General features: G+C 44.7%; 1 protein-coding gene across 1 annotated transcript; it reads right to left on the minus strand.

Moving 5' to 3' along the window:
* Positions 1 to 80: 80 nt before the first annotated feature.
* On the minus strand, positions 81 to 20943 carry nup205 (nucleoporin 205). The gene is made up of 42 exons (XM_065956572.1): positions 20865 to 20943; positions 18798 to 18940; positions 18519 to 18690; positions 18261 to 18405; positions 17303 to 17462; positions 16988 to 17216; positions 16681 to 16845; positions 16364 to 16539; positions 16105 to 16221; positions 15732 to 15869; positions 15470 to 15620; positions 14713 to 14918; positions 13782 to 13964; positions 13593 to 13643; positions 12709 to 12918; positions 12344 to 12581; positions 12060 to 12249; positions 11812 to 11932; positions 11468 to 11549; positions 11186 to 11350; positions 10942 to 11066; positions 10697 to 10811; positions 8774 to 8923; positions 8485 to 8556; positions 8194 to 8351; positions 8020 to 8100; positions 7737 to 7928; positions 7296 to 7497; positions 7014 to 7112; positions 6776 to 6924; positions 6415 to 6606; positions 6179 to 6300; positions 4943 to 5075; positions 4635 to 4761; positions 3427 to 3500; positions 3059 to 3187; positions 2708 to 2834; positions 2344 to 2516; positions 1814 to 1943; positions 1526 to 1651; positions 768 to 844; positions 81 to 591 (listed from the first exon to the last, which is right to left on the minus strand). The coding sequence occupies exons 1-42, from the start codon at positions 20890 to 20892 to the stop codon at positions 439 to 441; spliced, it is 5976 nt and encodes a 1991-aa protein (XP_065812644.1). The 5' UTR covers positions 20893 to 20943; the 3' UTR covers positions 81 to 438.
* Between the last annotated feature and the right edge of the window lie 387 nt (positions 20944 to 21330).

Here is a 21330-nt window from a genome sequence, read left to right on the forward strand (position 1 = left end):
AAGCAACAGCACAGCCTCTGTTAGCCGCTGGTTTACATTCAGGTGCTTTGTTCGTTGATTTACTTAAACTAGACGAGCTCTTAACAGATTTAGGAAACGTTTATTTTCACCCAAAAAAAGAGAGAGAGAGAAAGCAGTCCAAACAAAAGAACATTGAATCCTCTGAATGAGTAAAAAAAATTTCATCGAGGAACACTTCTTGCACAGCGTTTGTCAAACATAATTAGGAATGATCACACAGAAAGCAAAACACGTTTTCAGGGCATCAAAGTCCAAAAGTACTAAAGAGCTTCGACCGGTCGGTAGAAAAGAGTGCTGTGTGACAAAGAGTTAAAGAGTCCTCGATGGTTTTCTGGTTTTGCTTGGCAGACGATTTCATCCAATTCATGAAAACGGAGCGATTCCATTTTGGTCAGTCTTTGAGTTTGTGTGTGTGTCTCAGCTTTTGGGCTGTCGAAGCAGGCCGCGGATCCTGCGAACCAGGGCCTGGATGAAGGTGTATCTGGAGCGGACCTGGCTGTACTGACCCTCCACCTCCAGCAGCTTCTTCTGCAGAGCCTCTCCGAAACCCGCAGCCATGTCGCCCTTCAGCTGCACAGAAAAAACAAAACAGAATGGTCACAGATAGTTTAGTTCATCGCACATAAACGCACACAGATACAGCTGATGAAGGCACACCCAAAAGAGCAGCATGCAAAGTGTAAGCAGCATTATGCAGTGTGTGCAGGATGCAGACAGCAGGCTGCCAGTTTACATCCTGTACTTACCAGGTCCAGGTCTTGCTGGCTGACTCGGGACAGACTGAGACCCCGGCCTCCACTTGCTTGCAGCCCACCAAACGAGTCTGAAGAAAAAATATATTTAAATTTCATCATTTAGAGTCCAGCTAAATTCACTCAGATCCAAGTCAGAAGAGTCACAGTGATATCAAGTCAGTTTCAACGTAGGTTTTCAAAATGTTCGATACCACGTTTGAAACGACACAATCTCGGTTATGTTGGAGAGGAATTAATCCATGGAAACTGAAAATTACATGAGACGGCTTCAAGCCTCTATGTGAGCTGTTAAAAACTTCTTACATAAGCTCTCTTCTCCCAGCAGTTGAGAGCAGCCCTGCAGCATTCTGCCCCCTATAGGGTGTCCAGAGAGCTAGCCAATCAGAAGACAGCAGCTTATAAAAAACTGTGTTAGGCAGAGGCTGATTTAGGGAATTTACTGACGCCAGTTTCAGATAAATAAGGAGTTCTTTTGATCTGCTAATGAAGCAAAGCTGCTCTAAAGGTTTCATAGGCTGACAACATGAAGGTGCCCATCTTTAAAATTCCTGTAGTGTGTCAACCCTAGTCTAAACTCCATTTTAGTATCATTCAAGGACCTGTGATCTGGTTTGAATTTAACATGAAAGAAGTAAGGTCTTATAAAGCTTGAAGGTGTTTGAAGCAGTCGGGGTAACGTGATGCTTTTTCACTTGTTATGATAAAAATGATCTGAATCTAATCGTGGCTAAGACGTGAACGTATCTCACCATCTGTGAGCCGTGATCTGAATAAACCAGCTCCAGGCAACAGGTCTTTTGGGTCGGTGGGAGTACAATGCAACAGGTAGTACTCCAGGTGGCGCCACAACACAAACAAACACGTCTCGATAACATCTGAAGAAGAGGGAGGTCAAGGTGTGTAACAGAAATTCTAAATGGTTTTCTATCCCAAAGACAGACATAGTGTGGTGAGAACATTTTTCTAAAAGTAGATTTTTCTTTCTCCTCTTGAAGCCGCTGTGACTGAAACTGATCCTGCAGCAGAACAAAGGATACAGGAGCAGAGGGACAGCAGCTTGGCTCTGTTGTTAATGAGCTGGACCAGCCGTCTCTTGGCCAGCAAGTTCCTCTGGACCGAGGGGATCTTCTCCACCCCTCCTGGGCCCGACACCAGGCCTTGGCACAGCTAGAAAGAAGATGTCGGTTAGAAGGGCAACAAAAAATGACTCAATGTCTCAAACAGATTCTGACCTTCACCAAAATGTTCTAACCTGAGATATGTTGTTAAGACGAGAATCTACCAACACTCAAGCAGATAACCAGAAACTTTTCTTTAATTTTAATTTGGGCCTTCATGCCTTCTCTACTTTTTTCTTCAGCCCTGTATGACCTCTGCGTTGCACACGGCCCTGTAACGCCATCACATTAGAATTATAGTGGCGTTTTTCTAGGCTGATAAGGAACAACGTGCATGACCTTACGAGGACATGGCGTTCATGAATTTAAGAAGAGAGAACGCAGTTTGCTCTTAGTTACTACACTGCTGTGCACAAAGAGATGTGTTGCGTATATTCATCACTCATTACCTCCTTGAGCTCCTCGGGAGGAAGCTGGTCCAGGCTCTGCAGCTTGCCCAGGCTCTGTCTGTGACTCTGGTGGAAGCGGAAGAAATCTGCAGCGCTGTTCTTCAGCAGGTACAGGACCAGACCCAGGCTGGGGGCCCGCGAGTAAGCCATGGAGGGCAGAGTGGATGACAAGTCTAAAATAAAAATAAAAAACAGATGAGTCGTGGTTACTTGGAAGAGCTGCTGATGATAAAAAGCTAACTTCTAATCAATCTAATCAATAAACACAGAGTAGAGTAGTCACATATCTCAGGTATAAGACAATGGAAAGAACTGACAGTCACAGGAGTCAAATTCCTTCGAGTACATGCAGAATAACACCGACCTGCTCGTCCTCCGTCCCGGCCCGCTGGCTCGCTGCCTGACGGGCTGAAGAGGCAGATGCTGAACTGAGCCTGAGCCGAGCTCTGCAGCAGCAGGGTCTGGCAGTACTCCATGATGTTAGCACACACCTGGACACAGAGGACAGCACCTCTCAGGTCACTCACAGAACAGAGGAGGGCTGATGAATAATCATGACTATGGAGATTAGACTTCACATGCTTTCCTCATCCCATCCTTTGCTGGAATATGTGAAGGTAACATTACGTTTTAGGCACAGAGAATCTAACAAACCACAAAAGGCCTCTCCACCTCACTAAGTATTCTCCATTTAAAGATTGTTTTTTTTCCAGACCTGCTGCATGGAGACCTCCATCTCCTCCCGTCTTTCTGCAGAGTCTCCCGGTGCAGCGATCTCCGCCTGCTTCAGCAACCTCTCACGCTCACTCCCCGCCAGACGGCCCAGCAGGGACAGACAGAGGCGCTAAAAAAAAAGGAGAGACGTATCACTGTCTGCACATTCACACGCTGGACTGGGTGTGCATTGGCAGGGATACAGAAGACAATAACAATAAAATCTAGGGACGGTATTGCAAATTAGTTTAGGCTATAAATGCTGCAGTGTGTGGCATCAGTTTACTTCTCCATATACCAATAAACATGAATTAATTAAACAAGAGGCATTAACACTGTGTGGATCTAAAACCATGGCAGCTGTCTCACTTGGAATCTGTTGATGTGTCCCTGGAACTCCAGGAGTGCCGCACCGTTCACCTCCCCGCCCATCTCAAGGACGCCTGAGAGACAAGAGAAGCACAAAAACAACACCAACCATTCAGAGTCCACATCATGTCAAAATGTAGATTTAATAGAGGGTATGCACTGAAGCCCCTATCCTGCCAGGGCACGCTCCCTTTGTTAAACTGAGTGGTAAAACAGTCTAAAACATGGTTGTTTTCAGCAGGGGAAGGACAAATAAACAGAAGTAGAACAAATCTGCTTAAATTATAAGGACATTATATCAGGAATTATAAGGAACAGATTCCTCAAATATACCAAAGACAAAGCTGTCTGTGGACATCGACTCATGACCAGAAATCAGGTTTCCTGAAATCTAAATGTACCCGATTCTAAAAAGCAAATTCTGCAGGAAGCAGGACTTCATCTGCTCATCTTTACTCCGTTCCCCTTCTATTCACTTATCCACACATGGGCCTTAATTCTGTAATATTCACCAGCAGTATTCCAAAGACGCTCAATTACATTACATGCGTTTTGAAATGTTTCACTCTATTTTACGTTGTCACATCAGGTGACCCGCGCTCATTGATGATGCACGTATGATGTGTATGACAACGATCACAGCTTCAGAGAAATATTAAAACAGCAGCCTAAAAACTCAGTTTTTTTCCATCGTTGCATTTACAGGAGGGATGTGCAGTCAGCAGACTTTTCTCTCTCTCTTTCTTGGGTGTGTCTCTCGCTCTCTTACGCATGTGCCGGCAATTTTATGGATTCATTTTTAAACAAAGGTTGGGAAATATACCCGGGCAGCCTGTCCAGGTATCGACTTTGTGTGTGAAACGCTGTGATCTATCCAGGTAAAAAGAGAACCTTCTTTGTGACAGTGATGACGCTGATTTTAGGCTTAACCTCAACATCCCTCGGAAGGTTTGGTTTTGTTCTCGCTGCATTCAGGCTGAACACCTATGCAGCTTCTACGTAGCCTCCGTGCATATAACCACAGTCTTCCACATACTGTGGCGTCAGTTGCATACCCTCTATACAATATGAGAGAATCATTTTTGTTGTGTATTATGGTGTTGAAACCATACACTGAATTGAGCAAATAAATCAAATATGAAATGAAATAAATCAAATATGAAATATGAAAGTGTAAACCAAGAAGCAGTGATTGTTCAATAATATACCTGGCAGAGCCGTCTTGCTGATGATGCCTGTAAGCAAAGAGAGCTCCTGCAAAGCTCCCATACTGAGCTCCTGACAGCGCAGCAGGGCCTGAATGGTGTCTGCGTGGACTATCAGCCACTGGAGGACCTGCACACGCACACGCAGTCATTATAGGGACATGAGACATTATACATTAAATTATAGAATCAGTAATAACATCCTGGCTTTTGAGGATTTAACGTTTTTGTGTTTCACATATCATCAGTTACTGATTAAAAAAGAAAAAACCTAAATGCCAAAAAAAGGAGGTCAAAGCTTGTTTGCTTACCTGTGCTGCCCCCTGCTGGTGGTTCATGGTGGTGGAGGTCAGGATCACCTGAAAGAGCCTCAAGGTGGGTAAGAGAATCTGTCTGTAGCGGTCCAGAGGGCTCGGGATGAAACCTGATGCGTCCCTCATCACCCTGAGGACAAAGAGGGAGCAGACGCAAGCTTAGAATTTACTAAAAAGAAGAAGTAGTCCGGGGATAGTTTATAACCACAAGGGCCAAAATAGAAGACGACCCTGATTATCAGACCCACTCCATTTCAAGACAAACTGATTTTTTGACGATTACATCTTGTTCTTAAAAATAATATAAACACAATCACCTTGAATAATACACATGAAGTTATTGGTTTGTAAAAATGTTTTCAACACATTTAAGATATAATTGTCACATTTCAGTATTTCCCACTAAATGATGGTATACCTGTGGCGGTTGCCGACAGTGGGACATCTATTGAGTTCACATTTTCCCACACAGGCACCTCACCTCTTTATACACTCAGCACTTTCATCCTTGTGTGTGACAACACAACTCCAGTGTCAATAAGTTTGACTCATGATTTTGTAGCTCCTTGTTACATGGACTTACAGTAAGACGTCCCTCTCTGTGTCTGATTAGGAGAGGTGAGATTCTCTGCAAGAGCTTGAGAGGTTGAGACCGGCCTGACCCGGGTCTTTCATATTTAAATCCGTGTTCCTCTGGATCCTTATAAACACACTGTTTTGCTATGTAATACGTGCTTCCTTGTTGCACTCATTAGGATCTATGAATCATGTAATTCAGACTCAGAATCGTTTAAAACTTATTGATAAATGTCTGGGTTAAATCTGGCTCCGGTCAATAAATACAGTTAATGGGACGTGCGGGGCCAGGCCGGCTCAACATGATGAGCTCTGGTAAGGTCGGGTGGGATTTTTTGGGCATTAGCTAAGCTCTGGTTAAGACATTGTAGGCATAAGCAGGCGCAGATTGTCCACTAACCTATTAGTCTTAAAAGGTGGACAAAAATGCAGCAACCATTATCTTAACATTGAACTTAAACTTGACCTACTTTTCACCCACTTTGCTCTGGACAATGACCTTGTCTCCCCCTGGTGTCTCCCCCGTGGCACTGCAGCTGTGACTGACAGCTGGCTCTACTTTTTTTTAATCTCTCTCTTATATTCGCACCAATGCAGTCATTAAACAATCATAATAACTTAAAAATGAAAAAGCATTCCTGTCATTTCAGTCCATACCTGTGTGCGTCACTGTCAGGCACCATGTCAAACACCTGACACTCGATCAGCTGAGCCACCAGACCACAGCGCAGCAGCTCCACGGCTCCCTGCCCCGTCTTTGCAACACGAGTCAGCAAAGCCTGAACACACAAAGCAGAGTTTGTACCGTGATTCTCCCGCTCTAACAGGCTTTAGGGCAGAGGTTACTCCCACTATTCAGCTCTGTGTGTGAGAGATTAAAGCGCACATCTCACCATCTTGCTCTCGTAGATGTAGAGCGGTTTGAGGAGGGGGGGTTGAGGGGTGAGAAGGCTCTGCAGGGCGACATCATCCTGCCTCAGGCTCTCCACCAGCGTTCGCAGGTAACCACTGTTACAGACGTAAACGAGCCACTGGTTCTGACGGTCTATGGACAGGATCCGGTCCAGCACCGCCAGAGCTAACATCTGACACACGAGGAGAGGAGACAAGGATGAGATAAGAGCCTGGATATCTGGATTATTTGTTTTCAATATTCATGATTAAGTTCTCTGATTTTACATTTCTTAGGATCGATTGTTTAGTCCAAGAATGGCATTAAATCTTTCAATATGCTTAACACAATGTGGCCCTCACCCTGCTAATTTCATGGCCGTCACAGGCGTCCCGGCACACCACCTCCATCAGAGACTTTCCGTAGCTCTCGATGATGGCGAGGTTTTCTCTCTGCAGTTTGGAGAAACCATCTTCAGGAGCTGTGAGACGCTCCCACATCGCCTTCCCGGCTGGAGAGAAAAAGAGATGCAAAGCTTTCTTAAACAGAAACTTCTTACAGACTTTGACTGGACTCTGTGTTCATGTTTCTGTGTCGAACCTGTCTGCAGAGTGTCTGGCTCATCGGGTTTCTGAGCCATCTGAAGGTAGTAAAGCAAGGAGCCGTACAAGTGAGCACGTAGACGCTGGTATCCACCTCCTTGATTTAAAAAAAAAAAAAAGATCATATTATAAAATGTAACCAGAGCATGGTTTATCCAACAACAGTGTGAAACAGTGATGTAGCTGTAGGACTTGTGGTGCCTGGAATTAAGATGAATCCGCAAGAATCACATTTCTCCATAGTCTATGTAATAAAAGTAGTTTTTTTTAAGTCCCTCACCAGTACTCAGGATAAAGTCCAGCAGCTTGCGTAGAATCAGGTGCAAGGCTGAGTTGGCGATGGAGGCAAAGCCGGACGAGGCCTCTAGTCCCGCCCCCTGCTGCTGCTCTGACAGGACTGATTGGCTGAGGTGAGCTGTCAGGGTGAAGACTGCCCCAGCAACGATTGGCATCAGTTCTCCTGCTGCATCCTCGGATAACACCTGGACAACATTTAGTATTATGATTAACTTGACATGTTATGTATGTGTGAAAGCTCTTAAAGGACTCAGACTTTTTTTTCGGATTTTCTCTGCTTTGATTTACAGAACCAAAACTACTTTTTAATTTGACCTTTTCTGTTTTTTAAAGATGACGCAGCTCATTTGAATAACACTAAATACAGTAATAATGCATGGATGGACATTACTGCTGAGCTTAGTTCACCCTCGGCATAACAAACCTTATCGTGCAGGTCCAGCAGCAGGTCTCTGATGATGAGCTGTCTGTCGTCTGCAGGTATGAGATCTGAAGGGCACGCCGTCAGCAGCGTCTCCACGAGGCTCCTCCATGACCGCAGTGCGTGTCGCTTCGCACTCAGACTTCTTCGGACACGATTACGTTCGACCACCTGCTGCAGGATGGAGTTCACCTCCTACAAGAAAACAAGAAAATACAGACTGAAACCATTGCAGGCTTTCAGCTCACTGCATGACGGCCTCTGATTGGGTGATTGATTCACTCACCTCCATTAACAAGGGCCTCTGTCCGATGGCTGCCATCCCCTGCAGTGCATTCACCTCAGCGACCAGCACTCTATGCAGCAACTGTGTGGAAAACAAAACATATCAGTGGATGATTGAACACAAAAACAAAGCTGACACAACAGAGACGATCACATCCTCAACCTGGAGGCCCACCTTAACGTTGCACACGGTGTGTCCTTGCTCGTTCACGTGCTCACAGTTTGAGATCACCTGCTCGATCTGAGCGCGCTCAAAGAAGTCCAGCTGCAGCAGCTCGGGCATGTCCTGGCTGAAGTCGATGGCGTCCAGCACACTCAGCAACTTCCTGCGCACTGTTGATATCAAACAGACGAGGTGAGAGGTCAATATGAGTCTGGGATTATTTTAACAGAACCTGAGCATCATATGACAGCTAGAATGATAATGAACTTAATATTGATTATATTACTGTAAGTTTGCACAAACCTTTAGAAACAGTGTCAAAATGCAGGAATCCACTGACTGATCTGGTTTCCTCCTCCATGCCAGTTTCTCCATCTGGTGCAAAACAAGTTAGAGCATGAATGATATGTGTTGGTGGTCATGATGTTTGGACTTTTGAGTTTGCATGCGAGGGAGTGTGATTATTACTTTACAGTTTACAGGCAGGCTTTGGCCAACAGAACTTCTCACAATGTTTAAACCAAAAACAATTGGGCCAGAATGTATTCCTTTCCTTCAATAATTGGTGTAGATTGCACATTCATAGAAATACCTGAATGTTGGGTGTGTGGCTGGTCGTCCAACAGGAGGCTGACGAGACGCTGTGTGTGTGAACGCTGGCGGTTCAGTGAGGTCACTCTCAGCTCGATCGCAGCTGTTTTCATGAGCCAAGACATCTGGGACAGGGCGGCGATCTGATTGCCTTAAGGAAGCAGAAAACGTAAAATTGAGGTAATGAGGAAACGAACATGCATCTTATTTTTATCAAAACATTCAGGGGTTTTTCTGCATCAGATGCTTTTATCTAAAGCGACGCACATCAGAGAGTAAGAACAACACAATAGAGGATGTAGAGAGGAGGAAAGAACGTCAGGAAGTGCAAACGAACAGCTTTAAGTCCGACTGGACACACAGGTACCGACAGGAAGTGACCAGTCAGAGGCAGAGCACAGGTACCGACAGGAAGTGACCAGTCAGAGGCAGAGCACAGGTGCTGACAGGAAGTGACCAGAGGCAGAACACTTTTGTTTTTAAATAATTGAAGTTAATATATCGTCATCAACAACATCTACAGCCGTTCTTAGGAGTTCTCATCAGCATCAAAACAATCCTAACTATCATCATCATCATCAGGATTTAGATTGTAAATTTTTTTTTGAAATCTGTTTCCCATAAAATAGACAACAGAGCAAGCATGCCGTTTTGGGATCTTTGTCTTGATTCTGCTGTGTACACTGATGAAGGCTCCTTGTACGCTGCTACTCTACCATGGTTAAGAGACGTTAAAAGACATCAAGTGGGCTGTCTTTTCTGCTTTTTATGTTTCTTGTCTTTTTGTGGTCATGTACTCAGAATGTTGTCATTGTTTGAGTAAGCTCCCTTTTTCCTTCTGTGTGTCATGGATGTACAGAGAGCCTCAGTATGAGAGAACTAGACTAAGCTACACTATCAGCCTTCCTGCCCCCTGCTGTGCACTCTCTTTCTCTCATGTTGCCAACTTTGACTCAGGCAATCAAGTTGTATTGTTCCTATTACGCATTGATCGGTATCAATAGAATAGTGATATTCAAAATTGTATTAGGATATTAATAATCTGAACTTGAATACCAGGAACTGATAAATCCTCCTCCTGCTGCCTTTGGAGATGACCTCCTCTAATCCGATGGTTCACTTTGTTCAAATTGAGGGTTTTTCTATGACATCATAAAACCCTTTCTGCTTATCGAACAGTCGGAAACAAAAGGGAAACCCGCTGATCCCTGATGGATGAGGTGACGCAGACTCATCGCCTTAGATGAAAGTGGAGTGATCACGCTTGTTGTGTAAAGTCAACACAAAGGCCTGATCTAAGGCAGATAAAAACTGAGTATCAGCTGAATACTTCACACAGCATTGTAATTAACGTAAAATCCAGAATATAAGTCGCACCAGTATGTTAGACGTAAGCAAAGAGCACAACATTCAGTTTATGTGCAGCTGTAACCCTTTTTTTAGAGGACAGGAAAGTTGTTAAGAGTCTGAAATCAGGGGGAGTGACATGAGAGAAAGGAGCCACAGGTTAGATCTGAACCTAGGCTTCCAGCTTCAAGAGGAACAGCCTCTGTACATGGGGCCCGCAAACTCACCACTAGGCAAGCAGTGCCCCCCGTTTGTGTGAAGCTATGTAGCTCTTTTAGTATCATGTGTTTTCTCCATGTGCAGTTCATAATCATGCTAGCTACCAGCACAGTAGTTGAGCTCTCAACCTAAGGCAACGTTGGTTGTTGTGAAGTAAAGAACCACAGCCAGAGACAGATTTGCAGAGAGTCGTGCTGCTCACATCCTCTGGTACCTTTCTAGTTTATTCTACTAAACCTGAACGCCACAAGGAACAGTCAACCCCCATTTTCTTTAAGCACGCTTTGTGCAGAGAAGTGACTGCTTGCCGTACACAATGTGGGTCATGCTAAGATATCTTCAGGGACTCTGTACTCACTGGACAGGATGAAGGGGAGGTGCTGCAGGTGAGAGAACAGGAAGTCCTGGCTGGTCCTCAAATAGCGCATGGTGGGTCCTGATGTATCCGGGCAGGCACACAGCTGGTAGATCACCTGAGAGAGGAAAACAATCCAAGAAACACATGAAACCCACTTTAAAACATAGAAGAATCTTTTGTGCTACCCTGACTGATCATCCTGTCATGGAGATTTCTGGCAGTCTGGAGTAGAGGATGAAGTGTACCTGGTAGCAGAGCTCGGCCAGGTGTGGCGCCTGCTGTGTGAGTACAGGTCCTGATCTCTTCTCAGTGCCTCTCTGCAGCAGACTCAGAATAGCGTGCAGGCAACTCCGTGGACACCCCAACACACCTGTAACATGAATAGACTGATATTACTCTCTGGTTGACCTGATCTTTTCCATCTAAACAGTAATATTGCTAGAAAAAGACACAAAAATAAACATCCAAACAGTTGGAGCTTTGTCTGACCCGGGTCCTGCAGGTTGGTAGTGGACACCGGCTTCTTGACTTCATAACCCAGAAGATAGAGGGCCAGGTTGGGGGTCTTCAGCTCCAAAGAGGTGATGAGCAGGTTCAGCATGTGGATCTGAGTTTCATGTCGGATTCTCGAAACCTTATTTTGTGGGTCAGAGTCTGGAAATTTGGAATTAAAAGTGCACATTTTTTTAAAACTTGAACAGGGTTAAAAAAAGAAGAGTTTGAATCTACTGCAGGAGATTTTACAGATTACACTGTATGTCCTCCTCTCACCGTCTTCTCTCTCTGCTCCCTCCTCCGCCTCTTCGTTATCCAGACACTCCACAAAGCCCGCCATGAGTTTGTCACTCACAGTCTGCAGCACAGAGAAGGAGACCGTTCTTAAACACAACTACAGTTTAACACATCATGGAAGTCAATCAAACACACCTGGACTTATAACAAGAAACTTCCTGTCATTCAAGAAGCATTACATTCAAACATAGATACTGATTGTCACAGATAACCGATCTAGCTATCCGATATCAGGATCAGATCGGTGCATCTCTTAATTTAATACATTATAGTTATAGTGGTTGCTCTCTTTCTATCTTGTATGAAACTTGAGACTCGTGTACCTGGTCATGCGTGAAATCTCCCACCAGCCGGTTCTGAATGTTGGGGTAGTTGGCGATATGACGCAGGATCTTTGCACTCTGGAAAGCAGCCTCCGGGTTGGAGCTGCTGTGGTACAGATACCTGCAAAGGCACACCGTCATTTAGTCCTAACTATTCTTTAAAAGAATTATCCTTTAAAAGGCGTTATTTTTCTTATATATCATTTACAATAAGTTAACACATTTTACTCACAACTTTAGTCTCATACCTTGCAATATTGACGATGTGATCGGCTCTTCGAGTTTGAGGACTGACCCCCTGGAGGAGCTGCTCCAAGGGGGACACCAGCAGGGAGGACTGGCTCTCCCTGAGGAGGTCCATGTACATCACCTCCTTCTGCAGAGCCAAGTCCAGCAGGCACAGGCAGTGAAGCACGGCCGACTCCAAGTGCTTCTTACCTGCAGGGGGAGAATAACAAAGCGTGGCGTCAGAGCCGTCACACACATACACACTCTCATTCTCCGAGAGCAGCAGCAGCATATGTTCTCTCACCAGGGAAGGGTGCGTAGGTGTCCAGCTGGCGTACACCCTCCTCCAGCAGGCTGAGGCAGAGCGCCAGCATGGGTGAGTCGTTAAGTAGGTGGAACATGATGCTGTGGCCGGGGGGCTTGTGAGCAGGGACCTGCTCCCCCTGCAGCTCCACCATCTCCTGTACGAAGTCTGACGGCTGGGGCTCGTAGTCCCGCAGCAGCTTGTGGAACACCTCCAGCACAGCATCTGCGACCTCCCACTGAGGGACGGCAGAGGAGTAAACAGCAAAGACATTAACAAATACATTTTTAATGCAAAGGGTGCACATGCACGGAGCAGCTGCACGTTTTAATCATGTAAAGAAAGAGCAGAAAATGGTAGCTGACCTTCTCTGCTGGGCGGCGGTACGCTCTGGTCGGGAAGGGCAGGAACACAGAGTCACGAAGGAAGTTCAGGTAGGGCTGAAAGCCTGGCACACGTAGCCCCGCCCCCAAATTGACAGGCATGCTGCTCTCCACCAATGTGCTTGTCAGATGACAGAAGCCACGTGTCAGGGGATACTCCTCGCAGCTGGATTCGATCTCATTCAACTCCACCTGAGGGCCAAAGTAATCATCAGAAAGTTTGAGATGCAAATGTTCACCTGATTATCTCATAAATGGTTATATAGCTTCAAGACAGAAAACATTTCACTTGAAGGGGATTAAGTCACTCATTTTGGGGTCGCAGGGGGCTGGAGCCAATTCCAGCTGTCATTGGGTGAGAGGCGGGGTTACACCCTGGACTGTTTGCCAGTCAATCACAGGGCTGACATATAGCTATATACCTAACGAGCATGTCTTTGGACTGTGGGAGGAAGCCGGAGTACCCGGAGAGAACCCACACATGCACGAGGAGAACATGTAAACTCCACACAGAGAGACTCCTCACAGACGGGGAACCTCCTCGCTGTGAGACAACAGCACTAACCACTGCACCACCATGCAGCCCTGACTTGATCTGATTGTTACAAATTGATAATTTTAGCAAAAAGTGACATTAAAAGAGAGAGAGCTCCCTCTTTATTTTGCATCACAACACATTTGGTTTTTTAAATAATCCCGTTCAGTCAAAGTAATGTTACTACAAACCAACTAGAAGAGGATCCTGGCAGACTCAAGTGCAATGTAACAGTCTTCTCATCTGTCTATCATGAATCTTAAAAACAAGATAAATCTGCAGGTTGAGTAATTAGAATCCAGTATCACCTCCATCAAACAGAGAAACTCACCTCGATCCCAGCGGCCTGTCTCTGTCCTGGGGCTCTAACTGTCTGAAGGATCTGAGGTGAAAGAACAAAAAGGTACAAAACTTTAAATCTAAACATTATGTACCACTAGACAATAACAAACAATAACAGCTGGAATGATTATATGCCTTCACAGATTCTGTGGTGAAATGATGGATTAAGCAGGCTGACCTGTGTGTACTCCAGTGACTGCCAGAGAGAAGCAGCGATCTCTGGCGACTTCCCAAACGCAGCCAGGCAGTGCAGGACCTCAGCCTTCAGAACGGGAGGAACGCTGCACTGAAGCAGCCCCAACATCACAACCACCGGGGTCCACTGAGGATGCTCACACAACGCCAGGCGAGCATTCTCACTCTGGGGGAAAAATCAAATTGCATTTAGTCAAGAACAACGTAAGCAACCTGAACAGTAGACGTGCGTTTACATCACACCCCCCTCACCTCCTGCTACACCGTCTTCCAGAGGTAAAAAATTACTTTGACAGAAAAAAGAAACTCCCAACAGATCGAACGAACAGCTTAAAGGAACGGTGAAAAATAAAATGTTTGATGTCACGAGGTGGATATGACTTTTGACTCGTCAACTTGGCAGTCAGGGAGTTTTTTAAGTGATATAAATTATTCAAAAAGCCGCTGCGGTATCTCTATTTTCCATCATGGCGGCTGCAGGAAGACGCAGTGGTGGCTTAACCACAGTGTGACAAACAAGATGAAATAACAAGCAACTAATGCATGACCTTAATTTGTTAATGCTGACAGCCCTAAAGTGATATTCCACATTCATAGTGTTTATATTTGACATATTAAAAGCATAAAACCAAGGCGCTTGTGACCTAGTGGTTGGTGCGCAAGCCACCATGTAAGGAGGCAACAGTCTGTCAGTGGGGAGGCTGGGGGTTGAGTCTGACATGTGGCTTCTTTCCTGCATGTCGTTCCTCTCTCTCTCTCTCTCTCTCTCTCTCTCTCTCTCTCTCTAAGTTCTGACTCCATCCACAGTCCTGTCTCTCAGTGAAGGCATGACATGCCCAAAAATACATTTTAATAAAAACATTTAAAAATATATGTTTTTAAAAGCTGTCCAGGTAGTGAATGTTGTTTCATACCCAGGTAATAATGGTGGTGAGCAGCTCCAGAAATGAGGTGAGTCCCTCCAGCTCTCTCTGCGTGATGCCCCTCAGTGGCGGATGTCGGTACTGTGAAGCGTCTGGATTTGGGAAGTCTCGTCGCAGGTTCTCGTGGTAGAGCATGAGGGAGTGAAAGAAATGTTCCCAAGACACCGGGCTGCCGGAAACTCCCTGGATGTTGTCACCTGAAAGTTAATTTGCAGTCGTTCAGATACTACAGAATATTCAGCTGAAGGCTTTCAGAGTCTGATGTTCCAATACCGCAGCGCTGTCTGTGTGTGTGCTACATGTCTGACTGTGTGTGTGTGTGTGTGTGTGTGTGTGTGTGTGTGTGTGTGTGTGTGTGTGTGTGTGTGTGTGTGTGTGTGTGTGTGTGTGTGTGTGTGTGTGTGTGTGGAGCTCCTGCTGTGCCGTGCTTCACACCAATATCACGCCGTCGCTGAATCAATACCAATGTACAAAGACGTGATGACAGCTGAGCTTAGTTGCGGCATTACAACAGACTGAAAAGGGCTATATGGCTAATTTGTATAGTGTAATGTAAACAGACATTAATCCAACTAGAGAGCCACAAAAAAACAGTCCAATACTCTAATGGAGGAAATTCCCAATCCAGATCAAGGCTTAACTGCACATCAAATGTTTGTTCTAATATCATAAATCAATCTGAAAATATGTTTACTGAATCCCAGAGATTAAAAAAAGCTTTCACGTTATGACAGCAGTCTGCCCTTACTGTGTGTGGCTCCGTTGGTTTTCAACAGGCTGAAGCAGTAGTGAGCACACTGAGGACCGTTAGCGAGGCCTTTCAGCATACGCAGATAGGAGATGTAGAGCGTGGAGGGCAGAAGGTCTCCCATCTGACGCACAAACTTTGACAAAACCACCTGCAGAAATAAAGAAAGCGATTCATCTTCAACATTTCAGGATTTTTGTACTTTTCTATACAACTCTCAGAGGTATGTGATTTGAACTCTGAGTGCAGAAACGGCTCTCACCTGTTTGTGTGGAGGCCTCTGCAGGGCCATTCCCAGGTAGGATCCCTGCAGAGAGGTGTGCTGAAGGGACTCTGTGGGACACCAGAACTCCAGACCCAACTCCAGCCCAAAAGAGTCCTTACTGTAAAACTCTCCTATCTGGAAAAGAAAAGCACAAAACAACACCGTAAAAAAAAAACTGAAACAAACTACCCGCAGCATGTTTCCACACACAGTTTAACTGCTGTTTACTCTCATAGACACTTTTGTAACCTAGTAGCAGTAAGCACCAGTGAGAAACGCTCTGTTTTACATAAATAAATACATAAATAAGGGGTTATGATTAATGATACATGTATGTATGTGTGTAAATGTGTTCTGAAAATAGGCTCACAAGGGTCATGAGGTGGTCTAAGTCCTTGCGTAATGACGCTGGGAGCTCACTGTCCATCTGCAGCGACATGTGCACCAGACGAGCATCCTCATCAGCCCGGTTACGAAGCTGCTTCACCTACAAGGACAGAAAAAGGAATAGAAACATAGAAATAAAACCATTAGAGCAGACGACATCCTGTATCCTCACACCCATAGTGGTCCCTCCAAATCAACCTGATACTCAAGTATTAATTGTGGACACCTTTGGCCTCTCTCACCTTCATCGGCATCAGTGCCAGGAAGTCTGTGATTAGTGAATGGAGGCGGCGGATGTAAAACTCCTCCTGGGAAAAACTCTCACAGCCCAGCATGCCCTCCTTCATAAACAAGAAGACATCTCCGAGCAGCGCCAAGTCAGCTAGAGCCTCGTCCCCCTCTGTGAACTCCACCAGGGCTGCAAAGAACACATACAACAATATCTCACATTAAGGCTCCATGTTTGAGCTCCACTTATCTTGAATCTTAAATTCAGTCTTAAAAAGGTTTCCTTCAAACAACTGGAAGGCATATTTGATGTCATTTAAGGAGACCTTACCGGATCCCTGTGGTAGCTGAGAGAGGACCCTCAGAGAAAGAGCCCAGGCCATGCGACACACCGCCTGAAGGCCTGGAAGCTTCCACGGCTGACAGTCCATCAGACGACTGTGCACCGCAGACACATACTGCCTCTCAGTCAGCAACGGAAGAGCCTGGAGCAGATCTGAAATATCACAACATAGGGTTAATACTTCACTAACTTTAAAACAATAACAGTGAAACTAAGAGCCGCCCTGTGAACAGGAATAGGAGGTTTTACTGAATTTAAAGAGATAGATATAGTCCATATTTTAAAATAATCTCACCTTCTCTGTCTTCTGTTCCCTGTTCTATGAAGCTGACGTCCAAGCAGTACAGCAGAGCCATCACCAGGGCCAGGTTCACACTGTCCAATGAGCCGTCAGCTTGAGCTGTGACCGTCTCCAGGTGGCCAATCAGAGCCAGCGTGTCATCTTTAGTCAGCGGTGATTGGCAGGTCCAGGAGAAGAGGCTGTCTGCCAGAGCCTGTCTGCATTCTTTGATGAGGTCTGACACCTGAGAACAAGAGACAAGAGTTAAATCGACGTCTGTGTTTGTAGATTCTTTTCATAAAAATTTCTACATGACTCACAGCACATTACCTCCTTTCTGTGCTTCTCGTTTCCTAGGCCGCGCTCCTTCTGCAGGCGTTCGAACTCACGCGTCACACTTATCTCTGACACCAAGGTGAGGATGCGTTTGGTTAAGCCTTGGCTCATCAGTTCGTCTGTGAAACATGTCGTGTAAGCCACCAGCTCCCCACTGAGTGAGAAAACAGACAACAGGGCGGCTCAATAACAAGAACAAGACGGTGTAAGACAATGAAACAACAAGATGAGCATTTATGTCAGTATACGGACAATTAACAGAACCTGTCTAGAAACTAAAATTATAACTTCAATTTGATACTTCTAAAACAATATCGATACCTGTTTCTATAAAAGAAAAAGAAGACTTAGTCCTTTGTTTGTGGTCTGCATAAGTCTTACAACACAGAGAAAAATGCTCTGTTTCAAATTTGCTCTCCTTGTGACGTCACAGTGGGATTCTGGTATAAAAAAAAAAAATGCCCTCCCCTCCCCTGGTATCTTGCACCCATGGACTCCACCCCGAGCCTAGAGCTAAACTTTTTCGCAGGTCCGCCATTTTTATTCTCACTACAGAGGAGTGATGTCTACGGGGAAAACTCGGGGGGGGGGGGGTTCATTACATTTAAAGAGACACACACACCAAAACAGAGCACACAGCGAACACGGAATGAAGCGTGAAATTTTCAAGGCGCTGACTTGTTTTATAGGTTCTTAATGGTTACACGGTTTTCTACACTTCCTCTCTATGTCACTTGACCAACACGTCCCTCTCTCTTTAGAAAATTTGATAGTAGATTTTTGTTGTTTTTCCCATAAAGCTTTGGTTCTTAAAAGAATACTACCAAACGTATAAAACCTTTGTAAGATTGTATCATTCGAAAGCATGTGGTATCAAAAAGTACAGAAGTATTCAAACTTTTGACAACCTTACATGTTAGTGCTTCAATATTACTTCAAGGCAGCTTGTTACCTCAGGTCCAGGGTGAAGGTCTTTCCCTGGCGTGACTGGATGAGTGTGCGCAGGGAGTTTGCCACACAACGCTTTCCATCCCAGTAGAGCAGCACGGCTACTAGTCCTCGTGTCAGACCCGGAAAATGTGGCTGCTGCTGCTCACCTGGAGACAGAAGCATATATTCAGGAAACTGGTTGAGTTCATTAAACTAGCTGGCTGTAGCTATAACATCTTCAAAATATGTTGTGTTATCATGTCCGTCATGTCTAGTTTACCTGCCAACAGAAGCTCCAAAGCTGCCAATTCTCCAATATCAAACAAATCACTGAGGATGAAGGCCTCTTTGAGAAGCTGCTCTGGAAGAAGACGAGACCCCTGCTGACCTTGGATGGGGATACCTTCTGTGCTCGCTTTACGCACCTTTTCTCTCTGCTCAGCACTCTTTGGCTGAAAGGGAAGACGATAACAAATAAATGTCCCAGTTTGTAGAATACTGTCACATTCAGATATGAGCTAACACTTATTTCAATATTTGTATATGCGCAGCGTCTTACGGGGTTCTTGAAGAGTGAGAGAAAGTTGGCTTTGTGTTTCTTCAGCTGAAGGTCCAGGAGGTGGACGCTCTCGGGCTGCCTCCTCAACACCGCCCCGTCCACCGTCTCCCACAACTCCTTCAGCGGCCCCCACAGACTGGCTCCTAGGGTGGTGAGAGAAATGTTGAAGTTCATGCCTCATCACACCTCTACAGAACTGATCTGCACCACTCCAGGTGATTTATTTATTTAATCTGTGATTCTTTGGTACAACTGATCAAAATCCTCCCGCGTCTCTCTGTGAGATCAAACAGCAGCTCCGGATGCTGTTGGATGCTCCGCTCGGATCACACCCCACGGTTCAGGATCTCACATAAAGCATGCTGTATTTCATTATGTAGGATTACTTTTTCTCTGTTTCATCTCACCATATCTGTGTTTATCATGTAGGTACCAACTGGTGGTTAATGGTGACCACAATTAGAAATGTATCATCAGCAGCGTAACAGCCTGCTGTAGTGTGTAGCTGCAAACTTAAGACAAAGGAACTCTGTTAAAGAGCGCTTTGTGTTCAGTCCAAAAACTAGATATAGCCCCTAAACGCACACTTCTACTTCGATGTCAGAGTACCCAGCATGCACTGCAGCCAGTCTCACACACACACACACACGCACACGTCTGCTAAATGAACCGTGTGTTAAAACTAGGGATGTAAATATTAATCGTGAGGCAGTTAAAAATTGATTCAAAGGAGTCAAGGTTTACATGGGTACTCTGAAAAAATAATCACAATAATATCTTGAGCGTAAGCAGCTGTAGAGCAAGATTTTGAAATTAAGGACGCACCACTGTCTTTTAAATTGGAGGTGTGGAAGCATTTTCGCTTCCCCATGACAGAAAATGAAAGAGGTGAGAAGATGACAGACGAGACAACAACTGTGTGCAAATATTACAAGAAGACAGAGAACTACACAAACAGCACGACCAACATGATGCAGCGTTTAATCCACACTAAGGCCAAACCCCACTGACAAGCGGGTTTGCAGCCCCGCTCACCCAAACGAGCGCAAGAGCCAAAGAGATTACTGGGTGCTTTGGTGTTTTCATGAAAACATGAAAGGAATCTTTTTCAGTCATCTTATACTTTGTCTTCATTTTGTAAAATAAATTGTGTGAGAATCGTATCGTGAATCATATCGTATTGTGAGTTGAGTGAATCGTTACATCCCCAGCAAGAAGTTATGGTGGGGGGGTCCACAACAGTGAAACCATAACTCTCCTGGCAGCTTTTTATCTCCAAACAGTGTTCAGCAACCAACATTTTCCTTTCAGAAATTATATCATAGAATTGTTTCACATCTCCAACTTTCAAATTTCACTTCCAAAACTCCATAGTGCACCTTTAATGAAATACACATGTTAAGGGTATGTAGGTTTAAGTTTATCACTGGAGAAGAAACACTAAGGTCATTTATTGCTCGCTGTAACTCCTGCCTACTTTTTAGAAAGCACAGATAATATTGACAACTCTCCAGTACTGAAACATATCAATGTATTTAAGTAATGTGTTGCTGTGGTATCGAAACAGTTATGGATTTAGTCTGGTTTTTGTAGTATCATATCGACGTTTAAAGATCTGGTATCTTGACAACCTTAGAAATAAAAACATCACAATGAACAAACACATCGATGTCAAACATTTCTCTACTTCACTCAGTTAGTTTCAGTTTTGTTTCCTACAAAATAAACTAATCTGCTGCTCATGTGATAAGTGTCGTGTTGTCCTTATGACATTAGGGAACCTCCAATGTTATCAACGCTGTTTGAAAACGTGTCTGCACCTTCAACTAAATCACCTGTTTAACCACATTAGCAGTACATTAACGTGTACGCTTAAGCTAGGGTAATTTAGCCTAGCATGAGTGCCTGAACTTGAGTGAACCATCACCATGGCGACAAATCACGACCTGCGACAAACCTGTCGTCATGAAGCGAACATGTGTGTGTTTATGTGCAGGGTAAAAACTACCTGCAACTGATAAAACCGACCACATAGTACTAACTTAATGAAAGAAATGTGATTCATACCCGAATTTACCGCCATCTGCGCCGCCATGATACGCTGCTCGGAAAGTCGGACAGGAGAGTCTAAGTATTCGCCGGTGTCAAATTTAAAATTATAAACTCGCTTAACACGGTGATGTCAGGAATGATAAACAATGAATAGCCACCATACTTAATATATGTATAAAGTGTGTTCTTTAAAGTCTATATGAAATTTATATGTATATGATTAATTTGAAACTTCCAGGCGGGGTCCTTACACCTTTTCAGACGCGCAAAGCTACATGGGAGTTGTAGTATTCCTGTGAAAATGGCCCAAAGACGCATTTTAACAAGATTTTGTTGGATTTCGTGTGGATTTTATTCCATATCGGCAACCAAACATCATTATTTCACATTAATTTTGACAAGTAAATGCTTGTGTGTCGCGGAAATCATCGCGGTAATGATCAACATGTCACAACATTGGTTCCGCCCTGTGTTGGTGCGG

The sequence above is a fragment of the Labrus bergylta genome, chromosome 7 (genome assembly GCF_963930695.1).
Source record: "Labrus bergylta chromosome 7, fLabBer1.1, whole genome shotgun sequence".
In the NCBI taxonomy this organism is placed as follows: Eukaryota; Metazoa; Chordata; class Actinopteri; order Labriformes; family Labridae; genus Labrus; species Labrus bergylta.

What these genes read in the sequence shown, in the direction of transcription:
- nup205 (XM_065956572.1), bottom strand. Translation starts at nt 20,892, where the DNA reads ATGGCGGCGCAGATGGCGGTAAATTCGG. An exon ending in ACCAGCAGGGGGCAGCACAG is followed by an intron (nt 4,762 to 4,942) that starts GTAAGCAAACAA and finishes GTGCGTGTGCAG; the next exon opens with GTCCTCCAGTGGCTGATAGT. An exon ending in CCGGGACGGAGGACGAGCAG is followed by an intron (nt 2,517 to 2,707) that starts GTCGGTGTTATT and finishes TTTTTATTTTAG; the next exon opens with ACTTGTCATCCACTCTGCCC.